The 14,370-nt window shown below is 45.4% G+C and overlaps 1 protein-coding gene across 2 annotated transcripts in view; it reads right to left on the bottom strand.

Moving 5' to 3' along the window:
• RRP12 (ribosomal RNA processing 12 homolog) overlaps positions 1–11,345 on the bottom strand; it is a 46,904-nt gene extending 35,559 nt beyond the window's left edge. For both annotated transcript variants that reach the window (XM_075612389.1, XM_075612390.1), the window contains exons 1-8: positions 11,117–11,345; positions 5,953–6,185; positions 5,562–5,645; positions 4,623–4,699; positions 4,006–4,111; positions 3,244–3,360; positions 2,929–3,067; positions 596–723 (exon numbers count right to left, since the gene is read on the bottom strand). In XM_075612389.1, coding sequence (XP_075468504.1) covers positions 596–723; positions 2,929–3,067; positions 3,244–3,360; positions 4,006–4,111; positions 4,623–4,699; positions 5,562–5,645; positions 5,953–6,185; positions 11,117–11,255 — 1,023 coding nt within the window. In that variant the 5' untranslated portion in view covers positions 11,256–11,345. The remainder of the gene's footprint in view (positions 1–595; positions 724–2,928; positions 3,068–3,243; positions 3,361–4,005; positions 4,112–4,622; positions 4,700–5,561; positions 5,646–5,952; positions 6,186–11,116) is intronic.
• Positions 11,346–14,370: the final 3,025 nt, after the last annotated feature.

The following is a 14,370-nucleotide window of genomic DNA, read 5'->3' as shown; positions in this document are numbered from 1 at the left end:
TCTGTAACCCTGCCTTTCCGCATTATCTATTAGGATATAATGCTTCCACTGCAGACAGGGATTCTGGGTAACGACATGCAAATGGGCAGTGTGTCACTATTTCTTACTACTTTAACATGGTCCCCTATAACATTATGCCTGTCATATTACACAGCTTCTCAGCACAGCCTGGGTTCCTGGGTTAAAGAAGTGCACAGCCAGTGAACGTACTCACATAAACACACACAAATGTAGCAGACATTAAAGATTCCACTGGCGCATTGCAGCAGGGGGACGACGCGCCAACTGGGGTGGGGAGGGTGGGGGGTGTTGGTGTGTGTGTGTCTTGGGTGTGGAGGTGTGTGTGTGTGTGTGTCTTGGGTGTGGAGGTGTGTGTGTCTGTGGGGGTGGGTATATTCCAAAAAACAAGAACACCCGTTCCAGCTTGCAAACAAAAAAAAAAAAAATCGGGACACATACAAAATGAAGAGGGAAGGAACATTATCCAACTTTGTCCTAGAGAGAGAGGGGAAAGGTAGGAAAAAGGACAAGAGGATCCTTTCATGTAATAAGTGCATTTCAGTGGTAGGGTATTAGACAGGTTACAAGTGCTTACCACGTGGCTCAGCGTCATGACCTTCAGCAGGGTCTCGCTACAGGATTTCACCACACTGACAGGGAAACAGGACAGCGAGTCCTTGAGCAGTGTCAGCATGTGCAAGGTGGTGGTGGCTTCTTTACTGCCTGATACAAACACGATAGGAAGGAATTATTAGACTAATTGCGAGTGATGTTTATAGACCTCTGCAACAGGGATAGGATTATATGCTCTCAGGACGGGCAAACATGTTCTCATCAGATCAGCACAATGCCTCATGAGAGAAGACTGTTCTAACTAAAGCGGCAAGCGCAAAATTGTTTTGCCGAATTACTTTTTTAAACAGGATTGAAGCTGGGGGGTCTCAGGAGCTGAATCTCATAAATTTGAGCTCCAGGGACCCCGACTCCGAAGATACGCACCTCCGCTCAGCTAGCAGGGTTAACGTAATGGCAGCATTTGAAAGCTCCAGCAACCCGCGGGCCAATACGAGGCCGTGACGTCATCACGTTCGGCTTCCTATTGCCCGCGTGACGCGGGAGCTTTAAACTTTGCCGAGATACCGGCACCCCCTTTGGAGGTCTGAATCTGGGGAAGCAGGGGGTCCCCGGAGCGGAAATAAAAGCAGCACAGCACTGGACATCCCTTACTTTCCACCAAAATGCCTCTTTCTTTAAAGAGTGAAGCAGAGCTATCCTGGCATATACAAACACCTATAGATTGCAGGATTTGTCTTTGAATATACCCAGCTCTGCAAACCCCTAAAGAACTAGAATATCCCCAAACCATTTGCTTTTGGATTATGATAAGATAAATTAACCAATATTTTGCAATGCATTTATGTAAGAGAATAACTATTTGTAAAAGCTTCCTCACCCAGCATGATAAATATAGGATTATTCCAAACATTATGTTATGTGATTAATAATATATAAAAGGTATCGATGCGCTCAAAAATCAAGATACTTGCGGGTGGCTGAAACTAAATGGTGGTGGGTTTGAATAATTTTAGCAACTGGTTCCCTCTCCCCTTACCGCCTTTTCATAGTGAAAAATCACAATCAACAGCTTCTCCCTCTCATCATCAGATCTCCCCAAGCCCGCATCATTCTCCCCAATCCCGCTCAGATCTCTCCCTCACATCTCCCCTCGATCTCTCCTTCACCTGTCCGGGAAGCGAGCGGCGTCTCCCAGCATGCTCCGGCATCGCATGTTCCCCTGCAAAGCTTTTAAATATGGCTGCGCAGCATCACATGGCTCTGCGTTGCCATGACAACACGAAGCGTGACGTCATGTTGCGGTTACGTCGCGTGGCATTCCCGTTGACATGGAAACGCAGCGCCAGTTGATGCAGTGCGGCCATATTGAGAAATATGCAGGGGAAAGATGCCGGGAGATGCTGGTAGACGCCGCGCGGACAGGTGAGAGAACTAAGCACCGGTTCGGCAAACTTGTGACATTTTATTAAGAGGTTCGCACAAACCGGTGCACACCAGCTGAATCCCACCACTGGTGGTATCCCATAGAAATGTCGCGAAAAGAATAGCGCTCCAAAACAGTGGAATATTTATTTATTCATCCAAAATTTCGATCCAACACTGCAGGCCTTTCTCATGAGAAATGTTGTATCAGTGCTGGCCAACTCCAGTCTTCAAGAGCCACCAACAGGTCAGGTTTTAGGGATATCCCTGCTTCAGCACAGGTGGCTCAATCAGTGGCTCATGAAGCAGGGATATCCTTAAAATCTGGCCTGTTGGTAGCTCAAGGACTGGAGTTGGCTACCCCTGGGTTAGATAAATAAATACTGACCACTATGTTGGAGTGCTAGGCTTTTCGCTTAATCTCTGTGCGTCTAATAATGTCCTACAGATGCTACACTAGACATTTGAAGGGTTTAAAAATTATTTAAACAAGCAAATACAAAGAAAGCAAAGGTACATTTACACACTGAAAGCGTAATTCTACCAACGCTGTATATTTTGTGTACTGCTTCTTCTTTTATGGCTTTTGGTCAAAAATGGCCAGTCACGGTTTCTACCATGTGTGATAAACATCTTAGGGAGGGCTAATCTTTATTTTTCTGATCAAATAGTACATGGCCTTGCTGCTACGGTTTACAGATAAAGCACCACAATGAAGCCACGGGACATCGGAAAACAGGGGCCTTTCTGTCTAGTCCATATGTGGAAAAATGCTCAGGGTAGAAAGGATGCAGAATAAACTGTTTATTTACCAAGGCAATACTCAATTAAGCAGGGTTTTGTGAAATGTAACGCACAACATTGAGTCTTACAGGAACTGTGCTAACCCCAACCCAACGCACTGCCTCTAAATCCAGCAGCACCTCCTACCTCCGGACTTCTCAATTTCTTGGATGCAGAATTTTGCTGTAGATTGTGCAGCTGGATGGTGACTGGGAGCAGAGTCGCTAAACATGAACTCGCTGCCTTTTAAGATAGAACATACACCCAGCTGGGCCGCCTTCCGGATCTAAAAACAGAAATTAAAAACAATACATACTCAAGAGAGAAAAACCATTTCTCCCCAAAGAAATCGCACATGTATGAAATGACTGCTTCCCCACCCCCCCACGCTTTGCCCTAAAAGCAGTTGAAAAAAAGGACTAGGTCCTCGCAGTGCGAGTACTGCAGATGTGGATCACTCACCTTCGGCTTTGTGTGGACTGTGAAGCTGAGTAAGCCGTGATACACCTGTAACGTTGACGGGTAGCTCCACGCTGACAGATCCTGCTTTCGTAGCAAGACAGCCAGACAAGAGACAATCTAAATAGAACAAGAAAGGCACGTTTCTTTTAGAAAGTCACATAAATAACTAGTTTAGCGCACCCATTTAAAAAATGCAATTAAAAAGAAAAGCAAAGTTCTTGAATGTTATCACTAATGCAGGGGTCTAGTCATGAACACAGGATTCTAGCAAATAGATATAGATGATGAAGCTATAATAATTCTCTATGGTTAAACTGGAAGAAGCTTCTAAATCCAGCGCACAGTTCACATTATTTAATAACCGAGCCAAAGGGGGGTGGGTGTGTGTTACTTTCATATAGAACAATATCTACAGACTACCCATTGCACAGGAAAACAGCATATCAATATTAACGAAAAGATATTCCAAACAACAAGTAAAATGTTGGGGAAAAAAATTTCACGACAAGCTCCTTCTGTTAAGCTTATCTGAATGTCAATCTACAATGCGCTTTGTAGTCACCAATGGATGCATTTTTTTTCCTACAATGTTTTCGTTTACATATTTAATACCTAATATTTTTCAGCATTCTGTGTGTTTGGGAGATTGCGGAGAGAATCTCCGGGAGTTCGTTTTAAGAACCATTGTATATTTGATCTTATTGTTGTTACTTTGGTCATTTTCAAAACGCATATCTTGCTATTATTATTGCTGCCACTTACCCAGCGGACAGTCGAGGTGCTGCCACAGTTGGCCTGTGAAGCCATGATATCCATGAAAGCCTTGGAGGTGTCGGAGAACTTCTTGATCAGCACAGGACCTGGAACCCTGAAGGACATGAAATGAAACAGGTGGTAACGTAGTGACAAGCTGGATTAGAAGTATTTTATCCCACAGGCTGAAAGATACTTGTGTACAATGTAGATTTTACATATACTTCAAGTTGCTATACCTCTCGGTAATTCTTTTGATTTCAGCTCCGGGGACCTGTGCTTCCTGAGCTACTTACATCGGAAAGTGATGCCGGTAGCAGCTCCAGATGGGCAAAGAAAGGGCCATCTCTTGCGGCTTCCTATTAGCCCATGTGATGAGCAGAGATATCAGCATCACTTTCAGATGCAAGTATCTTAGGGGGCAGGGTCCCTGGAGTAGAAATGATTGTGGTTCAGTGTTTGAGTCCCCCTGCTTCCCACCTAGGGGAGAAATAATCTATATATATTTTTTTTTTAATGGCACTGGTGCATTAATGCATCTCTGGCATGTGAAAGTCATGTTATGTTCTAACATTTAAAAGGGATGAAAAAACATCCAAAGAATTCACTCGAATAACACAACTGACCTTTTCAGAACGAGGTTGAGCAGGTATGCAACTGCAGCCACTGATTCAGGGGATTCTACTGCTTCCAGTGTGGTCATCTAAACACAAGGGCAAAACATGAATAAAGCAGAATTTCCCACTGTGCGCTTATTACACACATACATCAGTCCCCCCAGAATTAATAATATACAATGATCTATCTCAAGATGAAAGACCTGCACGAATCACCATGGAAGGTCAGATACCAAGTGTATTTTAATACAAGGGAAACTGTTGCTTACTACTTATACAGCAACGTTGGATTACCTTGTCAGTAAAGGGTACGCTCTCTGAACATCTCGAGTACCAATCTCCTATAGCTGACACTTATTCCAGTAGTCCCAAAATGATCTCCTATAGCTACAAACATCCCTCTGTTCCTACAAAGATTACAAGCCAAGGTCAGGCTCTCTTTTTCTTAGTGTACAAGGTTTGGAAACTTTGGGCATTGCCCCTTTCTATATAATTGTATAGCCACATTGCACTTTAAACCAGATTTCCGCTTTCTCACAAATAAAATGTGTGATGTAATCATAGTATAGCTTGATAAAAACATCTGTGATTGCATTATCTAATGTGCTTAGCAAAAAAACAAGGTGGAAATTACAACAATCATTTGTGAGGCAAATGATAAATTGGTCGGGAAAATGAAGCGCTACTTCCCGCTAGACTAAAATACTAGTTTTTATCCCGATTTTGATTGGACCATACATTAATGCAAGATGACCTTTTAAGTTCGATGTTATGTGCATCATGTGAACATAACCAAACATTTATGTTCAGTTTGCCGCATACACAAAATAAAAATAAGGCAGCTATGTTACGCATTGAAAGAACCATAATGTGCTAAACCAAGCAATACAGATGACCGCTCCTAACACTAAATGTATATGGCCCATGAGAGCTTCGCTGACAACTCACCAGTGCAGCAAAGTATTCAGTCTCTGTCTCCTTCCCTCCCTGTGTGCGGATCACTTCAGTAACAGCAGCCAGAACAGCACAGATCTGAGGAGCAACCAACACAGGATTGAAAGATGTGAGCAACTAAGGATCAGTCTTGACTGACATTTGGTGAATTGATTGGTCTGCAATAATAAAACAGTGTTTGTACCACGTAACATCTTCTACTTCCTGCTCTTCTGGCCGTGAGAACCATTACTTAGATGTACATAGCCATTAATGTAGATGATTGTATGGATATCCAAAGTGGTTTATAACATCTCAGCACATTAAAGGTTTCCAGAAACTGCCTAGATGAAGGTATAAAGCCCACAGCTAAACAAGAGATTTGAACCACAACAGGAAAACTCACCTCCTTGTGTGCAGCAGAATTTGACTCCCAGAACCTTTGCACTTTGCCGAATGTAACATTAGTGCAGTCAGAGAGGCCACTAAGGAAAGTGGCACCAGATTTCACAGTTATCGCCATTTCATTCTCCTCTTCCATGTGGTCTTGGAAGGCATCAGCCTTCTTCGGCATGGACAGGGACCCTGACTGAAGGTCATTGTGAAGTTTCAGAGCATCTACCGTCAAGTCGCTATTTACTGCAACAGAAACATTGAGGTCAGCACTGGAAGCACTTTCTATACACTGGGTACCTACACGGTATCGAACTCCACTTCTCAGGCTCTTATACAGGACAATTTTTAATTACATTCAAGTAGAGATCATGTGGTTTGGAGATGCAAAATGCATGCTTGTGACCAAATATCTGAATCCCACAATATCCTATGTTCCTTCCCTCTACATAAACGTTTGCAAAATGATTATATTACATCACTGCCTCTTTCAAGAACGAAGTTAACTACAGAAAAGTTTACATAATTCAAGTTAACCCAAGACAGTAATGTAATGAAGAAGTGATAATCATCTATCCGAGAACGTACACAGTAGACCAAAACCAAGAACTCTAAATGTTGTTCAACAAAGCCCCTCTATCCAGGCACCTGGACATTGACTAGTGTAAAGTTGCCCTGTCTCCCTTATGCTTCTGAACTTCTGGAACTAATTTTCTTCTTTACGTATAGATCACTTTCAGAACTCCCATAACCTACTTGACCTTCTCCAAAGAGGCTTCCACACAGCATACTCTACAGAAACGGCACACAAAGTAGTTAATGACTTCCATGTTGCAAATCTCAAGAAAACAACTTAATTGTGATTCTTCTAGACCTCGCCTCAGCTTTCGATAGTGTTGACCACCCGCTTGTCCTATACATGCTTCACTCTTTTGGCATCCGTGGCACTGCTCTCCTGGTTTTCCTTCTACCTCTCTCACCATCCCTTCAGTGTCTCTTATGACAACTGCTCCTCAACCTCTATGGAATTCTCCGTAGGCGTATCTCAAAGCTCAGTTTTAGGCCCCGTAGTCTTCTCTACATACCGACTCGCTGGGTGACCTCATTGACTCCTTTGAATTCCCCCATCGTCTCTATGCCGATGATACACAACTATATACACATCTCCACCTGACCTTACACTTCCAGTCCAGTAAAAAATTGGCCCTTTGTTGCCTAAAGCTTAACATGGTTAAAACATAACGTCTCATTCCCTCCCAAAGCAGGTGTCATTGTTCCCTTCTGTGTTAGTCAATAACACCAGTATCCAAAGCCTCGTTAGAACACTGCCTATGGGTTACATTCAACTGCCCCCTTTCCTTCTCCCCCCACCCCCAATACAAACCTGGTTACTAAATCATGCTGCGTCATCCTTCACAAAATTGCTATGTTTCACCTCCACACCAATGCATGCCCTTGTTCTTTCCCGCATTGATTACTGTAACATTCTTTTATCTGGCCTCCCTGCCTCACACCACGCTCCTTTACAATCCATTCAAAATGCTATTGCAAGGTTATTGAATCATCTCTTGCTCTTTTAGTAACTTATCTGCTTTACCTCCTCAACTCTCTCTAGCTTCCTATTAATTTCCGTATAAACCACAACATTTTTCTGCTTTCTTTTAAGGCTCTACACTCCTCTCTGCCTCTCCATATATCTCCAATCTCTTGTTAATCCCTTACTTCTCTTACGTTAAACCCAAGGTTCTCATCTTTTACCTCTACAGCCCTCTCCCGTTGAACCTTTTGCACTACTCTCTCCCTGGACGCTCTTCCACTCAATACTCGTCAAGCACCGTCACTTTCCACAAACCCAGCTGAAAACCCACCTATTAAAAGCAGCATCTCATTAAACGGTTTATGCCTCTGTTTCACTCTCCAGGTGCACTTGACCTTCCCTGTCTGCACTTCTACCCCTGTGTCTGTAAGCCCCCCAACATAAGTTAGATTGTGTGCTCTTTGGGGCAGGGGCTCCTCTACCACGTCTTCCCATTGTAATGTATTTACCTCCTGTTGTAATGCGCTGCGTACATGGTTGGCGTTATATAAATAAAATGATAAATACATGCCATGCCAATGACATATAACAGCACAGAACATAAGGGAAACACCTGTGCAACTACATGCGCACATCAGTTGAATTGAAAAGAAAGCTGAGACACTAACCCAGTGCAAGTTTACCAGAGATTTGAAAACAGCTGTCAAAGCAGCCGTTTTTGTCGCCCCCCCCCCCTTTAATATGTGCCTCAATACAATTCATACAATAAGTAATTAGCTAAATTGGCGATCGATCGGCGAAGATTCGGCTAAAGGGTTCACTAAATGGCTGTCAGTGTAGCAGAAGAGGACCAAAGATGCAAAGTTCTGTGGGGAAGATCATGTGATACACAAAAGGGGGGGGGGCCTGCTCAGCCTTTTAATGTTGTGGGGGTGCAAATATGGATAAAATATATGAACACAGCAAAAAGAGAAGATCCCATAAACATTGCACTCAACCTCCATTTATAACTGGAAATATAATAATCATGAGAGATAGAAATCCATCTACACACATTTTAAATAAATGTTTAATGATTATATAGACAAAATAAATGTCAATTTAAAACCTATCATTAGTAGCACATCTAGTGATATCTTTGACCTGGGGCTGGGATAATTCCCTATTTATCAATATTGCTAGATCCAGAATTAAACAGAATATTCTAAGGACACACAAAGTTGGTTTCCTGTAGATCATGTGACCAGACAGTCACTAGATACAATTGGGTCACTGCTAGAGAGGTCAGGGCTCAAAAAGGAGTGTTCCAGAGCCTGTTTCATAAGAGGAAGGGGATGTGACTTTGTAAATGGTTGCTATTGAAAACAAAAATGCTTATAATACATTACAAATGTAATTCAGAGTTGTTTAAAACAAATGCGATAAGTATTCTCTCATGGTACAGAACTGATCTATTTTAAAAACAAAACAAACACGTAGGATATTGCTTGGTCTGCAGCTTTATGTGAGGAGGAACCAATTAACTACTTCAACTGGTGACAAACTGCTAATCAACATTCATCTGCTCATGTGTTAGCACTGACCAGCAAAAGATTGCATGCACAAAAATTATGGTAATTTAAAGCTGCAGACCAAGCAATATCCTACATGTGTTTTTTTTTAAATAAATCAATTCTGCACTATGAGAAAATACTTGTATCACTTTTTTTAAAACAGCTCTGCATTACATTTGTAATGTATTATAATGTAAAAAAAAAGGGATAACAGTGCTGCACACCTAATCAGGTATCAACATAGAGCAAGATACTTGTGAATAAATACCGGTGCTCCTGGGTCAGGGAATCCTGTAACACAAATTCCTAAACTAAGGCACGTAATAGATGATCCAAGGCACTACGGATTTAAGAAATTTATTATCAAGCTAAGCACAACGTTTCGACCTTCTCTGAGGTCTTTCTCAAGTGACTGGCATGACGCCAGTCACTTGAGAAAGAAGACCTCAGAGAAGGTCGAAACGTTGTGCTTAGCTTGATAATAAATTTCTTAAATCCATAGTGCCTTGGATAATCTATTACGTGCCTTATAATGTACTGATGCAGCAGCCGTTATTCGATCACATCCCGGCGCCGATTTGGAGTTCTCTGCTGTTCCCCACGCAGCATGAACGCGGCCAATCGCCCCAGGCACCCGCGCTTATCGCGGATGTTTTGTTTCAATTTCATGGATTATGTTTCTTCGTTTGCAATAAAATGGATGAATTGTAATGTGTACAGTTCTGTGCTATTGTGCTACTGTGTCAATTTCATGTTTTTAAAAAGCCAGAACACTAAAATTCGTTTTTCTGCACTCGCCGCGCTTGCATCTTATTGCGGGGAGGCTGGAATTCATCCCGCGGTTTCAAATCGGGATTCCGATGTACATGACACGTGAAGTGTTCGAATAACGGCCGCAGCATCACTAACAAGCCTTTTGTTTATATAGCAACCATTTACAAAGTCACAGATACTGAGTCAATACTCCTCTGCAGCAATTTAGTGAACCCCTAGCCAAATCTTTGCCAACCGATCACAGGGAACGGATCTGCAACTTAGCTAATTACTGATTGTGTGGCTTGAATTGATGCACATATAAAAGGAGGAGAGGGAGAGAACTGGCAACTTGGACTGCTGCTTTAAAGTTATAAATAGTAAGCTGCAAGAAATTTTTGTGTCTAATGCTGCACTTGGTGCCAGCAACAGCGACGTCGCGTCAAAACAAATGCATTGCCGCCGTCGCGTGCGCTTATAGTAAGCGCGACGCGATGGCCTCGCCGCGATCGCTGGAATGCCGAGCTCAGACTGGCTGCTACGTCCGTGCACTTGCGTGCGCACCTCTGCCGCACGATCCTGCAGTCCAGCGATCTGTGCTCAAACTTCAAGAGTTGGGTCGCGGTGTTTGGGGACGTGGTGGGGGCGTGACGAACACGTCACGGCGCTGGTTCGCCATTATTGGCTGAACCAGCTCACGTGACGCAACTACAGCCCCAAATTTAAATTTGAGTTGTAGCGTCAACGCTGTAATTTACCGCAACTAACAGTTTCTTGTGTGACAACTTTCATCCACTAGCCTCAAAGAGTGACAAACGTCACGTGGCATCTTGTCTGATCTGGGCCAAAATCATCTCAATTTGATTTTTCCAGCAACCGTAGCCTGACATCACCGGCACTATAAGCATAGCCCAAGATTCTACTGTACATACAGCAATGTCCCTGTCACTACTATAATAACGCACTATTATCTCTAATTGGGGTCACTATTGCTGAACATTTACGTTCTGCCTTGATACTGGGTCAAGAATCACACACAAAGGGAACCCCCAAAATAGCTGGGCCGCTGGCACACCCTATAAAGTTGCACCTCCCTCACCCAATATAGCAAACACCTCCGCCAGACCCCAATAGAGCAGCACCCCCTACCGAAGACCCCTATATAATAGCACCCCCTATCTTGTAGCACCCCCTACCGCAGACCCCTATATAGCAGCACCCACTGCACTACCCCTATATAGCAGCACCTCCTACCGCAGACCCCTATATAGCAGCACCCACTGCACTCCCCCTATCTAGCCGGACACCCTGCCCCACTCGGGCCCACTCCTGACCTGCCGTGCGGCTGAAAAATCGGCTCCGCGCTGCCTCCCGGTGCTGCCGGATCACCGGGTTGGAGTCGCTGCTGTGCCCCTTCTTCCAGCGCTTCACTTTGCCGGCCGCGCCGGAGCGGAGCTTCCCAGACTTCCCCATACCGGAGCCGGACAGGAGCAAAGCTGCGAGACACGCTGTACCCACGTGCGGCCACAAACACGGCGACTTCACTTCCGCTCTGTGCCGACAACTCTATGGTCAGCGTGTTGGCAAGAGGTGCCTGGCAGCGGCACACTGCCCCCTGTGTCTTGTTAGGAAGTGTGTCGTATGGCTCCGGAAAGGAGCATGGGGGGCCTCAAGAGGGGGCTATGGGAGAGGGGGCTATGGGAGAGGGGGCTATGGGAGGGGGAGAGGGGGCTATGGGAGGGGGGAGAGGGGGCTATGGGAGGGGGGAGAGGGGGCTATGGGAGGGGGGAGAGGGGGCTATGGGAGGGGGGGGAGGGGGCTATGGGAGGGGGGGGAGGGGGCTATGGGAGGGGGGGGGAGGGGGCTATGGGAGGGGGGGGGAGGGGGCTATGGGAGGGGAGGAGGGGGCTATGGGAGGGGGGGGAGGGGGCTATGGGAGGGGGGGGAGGGGGCTATGGGAGGGGGAGAGGGGGCTATGGGAGGGGGAGAGGGGGCTATGGGAGGGGGGGGGGGGTTCTATGTGCAATCCCTATTTAGATGGGATTTTATTGGGGACCCAATTATCACGTCTTGGTAATCTTCCTTTGTACACCAAATACAGAATTGGGGTCCCAAAGGTAAGAACCAGGGAAACAGAAGTCCATCTAGTCATGTTGTCAGGGCCGGACAGAGACATTATTGCGCCTGGGCAGACTAAAAATTTGGCGCTCCTGTAAAACAATTTTATTCTAGACCAGGGGTGCGCAAAGTTTTGATCCTGCACCCCCCCTGCCTGCTCACCTCCCGGCTCGTGCCCCCGCCAGCTCTGCTCCGGCGTCAAATTACGTTGTGGGGTCATGTGATGTCACATTGCCATGACGACGTCACGTGACCCCTGCAGCCGCTTTTGACGCCGAGTTACCATGGCGACGCGTCGCCGAAGACCAGGTAGGAGAAGCTAGAGAGGCCTCGGGCGGTCCCCCGGCATTTAATTTATATGCCTTGGGGGAGAGCGTGGGACCTCTGTAGCCGCCGCACCTCCCCCCATGAAAATCTCCCACCCCCCCACTTTGCGCAACCCTGTTCTTGACTCCCCACGCGCCGGAATGTGACGTTTGTCCGCTACCAAATCGGCACCAGTGCTCTACCGCCAGGACTACTCATCGCAGGTCACTTTGACGCCTCCCACCATTTTTAAATGTCCTCACCGCTCAGATATCCCCAGCCGCAGAGCACCTCGCTGGGCCGCCGCTCTGACGCCATTTGTGAGCGCGCCCGGAACACTAAGTTTAACCACAAGCAGCCAGGACACATTTTTACGTTTCCTGCGCAGCCAAACGGTGTGTCCTGTGCGCGCTTGCAAATGGCATCGGAGCGACGGCCACGCAAGGTGCCCTGCGGATGTGGATATCTGAGCGGTGACGACATTTAAAGATGGCGGAAGGCAGCCGTGTGACCTGCGGCGATGGTGAAAGGTGCCCGTTTTCAGTTGCCCAGCCAGCTTTAATCCGGTTCGGCATGTTGTAAGCAGGTTGTCGTATATTACACAGCGGTCAGAGTTGCGGTTAAAACATTGTAGGCTTAGGGACATGATTCATCCAACATTTTGTATGAAAATATTATTATTATTAATAATGTTAATAAAAATCAACGTTCGAAATGGCCTTAAAAAGGAGTTGTTCCTGAACCTGATTTAAAAATGATATCTACATTTATTACAAATTGGGGTAAAACTGGACTGTGTTTTAGATTTAGACAATGTTTATGCTTTAAAAATAGGAAGAGGCCTTCTAAAATAAATCCCCTTCAAAAGGAATGTGGAATTCGAAGTTTGTAATTGAAATAAAGTAGTGTTTCTCTAGGTGCAAAAACGAAAAGGTAACTGTAGTCATTACCCCAAGTACCATTACACATCATTATTGGTCTTTCACGAAATTGCAACTGTATGGGCTGAAGGAGTATCTCAGTGAGAACAATGCCTTCGAAGAGGTTTGAATCCCAGTTTTTGACCTTATGACGTTGGTCAAGTCACTTTATGTCCCTGTGCATTAAGAGCCACAATTAGATGGTACATTCGTCAGGGCAGGGACTCATTGTGCCTGCAAAATGCCACTGTTGTGTTTTTTGCAATACACAACAGCATATACAGAAGAGCAAATAAGCAATATAAAAACCAACACTGCTCAAAAAAGTCAATCGAATGATACTTATCTGCAGGCAGAGTGGTGAAAAACAGGGGAGCAGGAAAAAAATGTAAAAGGGGGAGACTGAAAACATGGGGATTTGAAACGAAGGCAGGGAACGATTGCAAAAAAAATCACAAAATTGGCCTTAAGGGGTTAGCTGTGTGGGGTCGCACAGAGTAACGCCCCTTCTCCATCACATGGTGCTTGGTGACTAGGCAGAATCATAGCCCCGTCCTCTTCTGCCTAGTGACGTAATCGCAGGATATATAGAGGAGAGGTTTCTAGGTCAGGTCCTAGGAGGAGTTGAAGAAGAGGGATCTCACTGTGGATAGTGTATATACGGTATACCAGTGTTTCCCAACTCCAGTCCTCAGGGAACCCCAACAGGTCAGGTCTTAAGGATATCCCTGCTCCAGCACAGGTGGGTCAATCAGCAGCTCGGTCATTTTGACTGAGTCACCTGTGCTGGAGCAGGGATATCCTTAAGATCTGACCTGTTGGGGTTCCTTGAGGACTGGAGTTGGGAAACACTGCGGTACACTATAGATGAGCCTAGGATATAGGGGGGTAAGGATCCCCTTTATTGTTTTATAGTTAGGGACAGTGCCCTACATAGATAGTGCCCCTAGGAATGAATCCACACTACTCATGATTCACATAGAGGAAATCAGAGGGGTTCCCCAAGCCGCAGCCTCGAGGCATAGCTGGATCAGCCCAATTGGAGGGTCCATAGGTGACTCTGACCTAGAAGGCCAAGGAATGACATTCAGCAGCCGAGATGGGGATACTGACAACAGTGAATAGTACTGGGACCGACAGAGGCCCAAAGGAGACAGAACATTACCGACGGGGATCACTTAGGTAACAAGGATTAGTCAAGCTTCAGCACCTCCCTAGCGGGCAGAGATAGAGGGTACCCAGGG

This window comes from Ascaphus truei, chromosome 8 (assembly GCF_040206685.1).
Source record: "Ascaphus truei isolate aAscTru1 chromosome 8, aAscTru1.hap1, whole genome shotgun sequence".
Classification (NCBI taxonomy): Eukaryota; Metazoa; Chordata; class Amphibia; order Anura; family Ascaphidae; genus Ascaphus; species Ascaphus truei.
The sequence above is the reverse complement of the archived record's forward strand: the minus strand, read 5'-3'. Positions and strand labels throughout refer to the sequence as shown.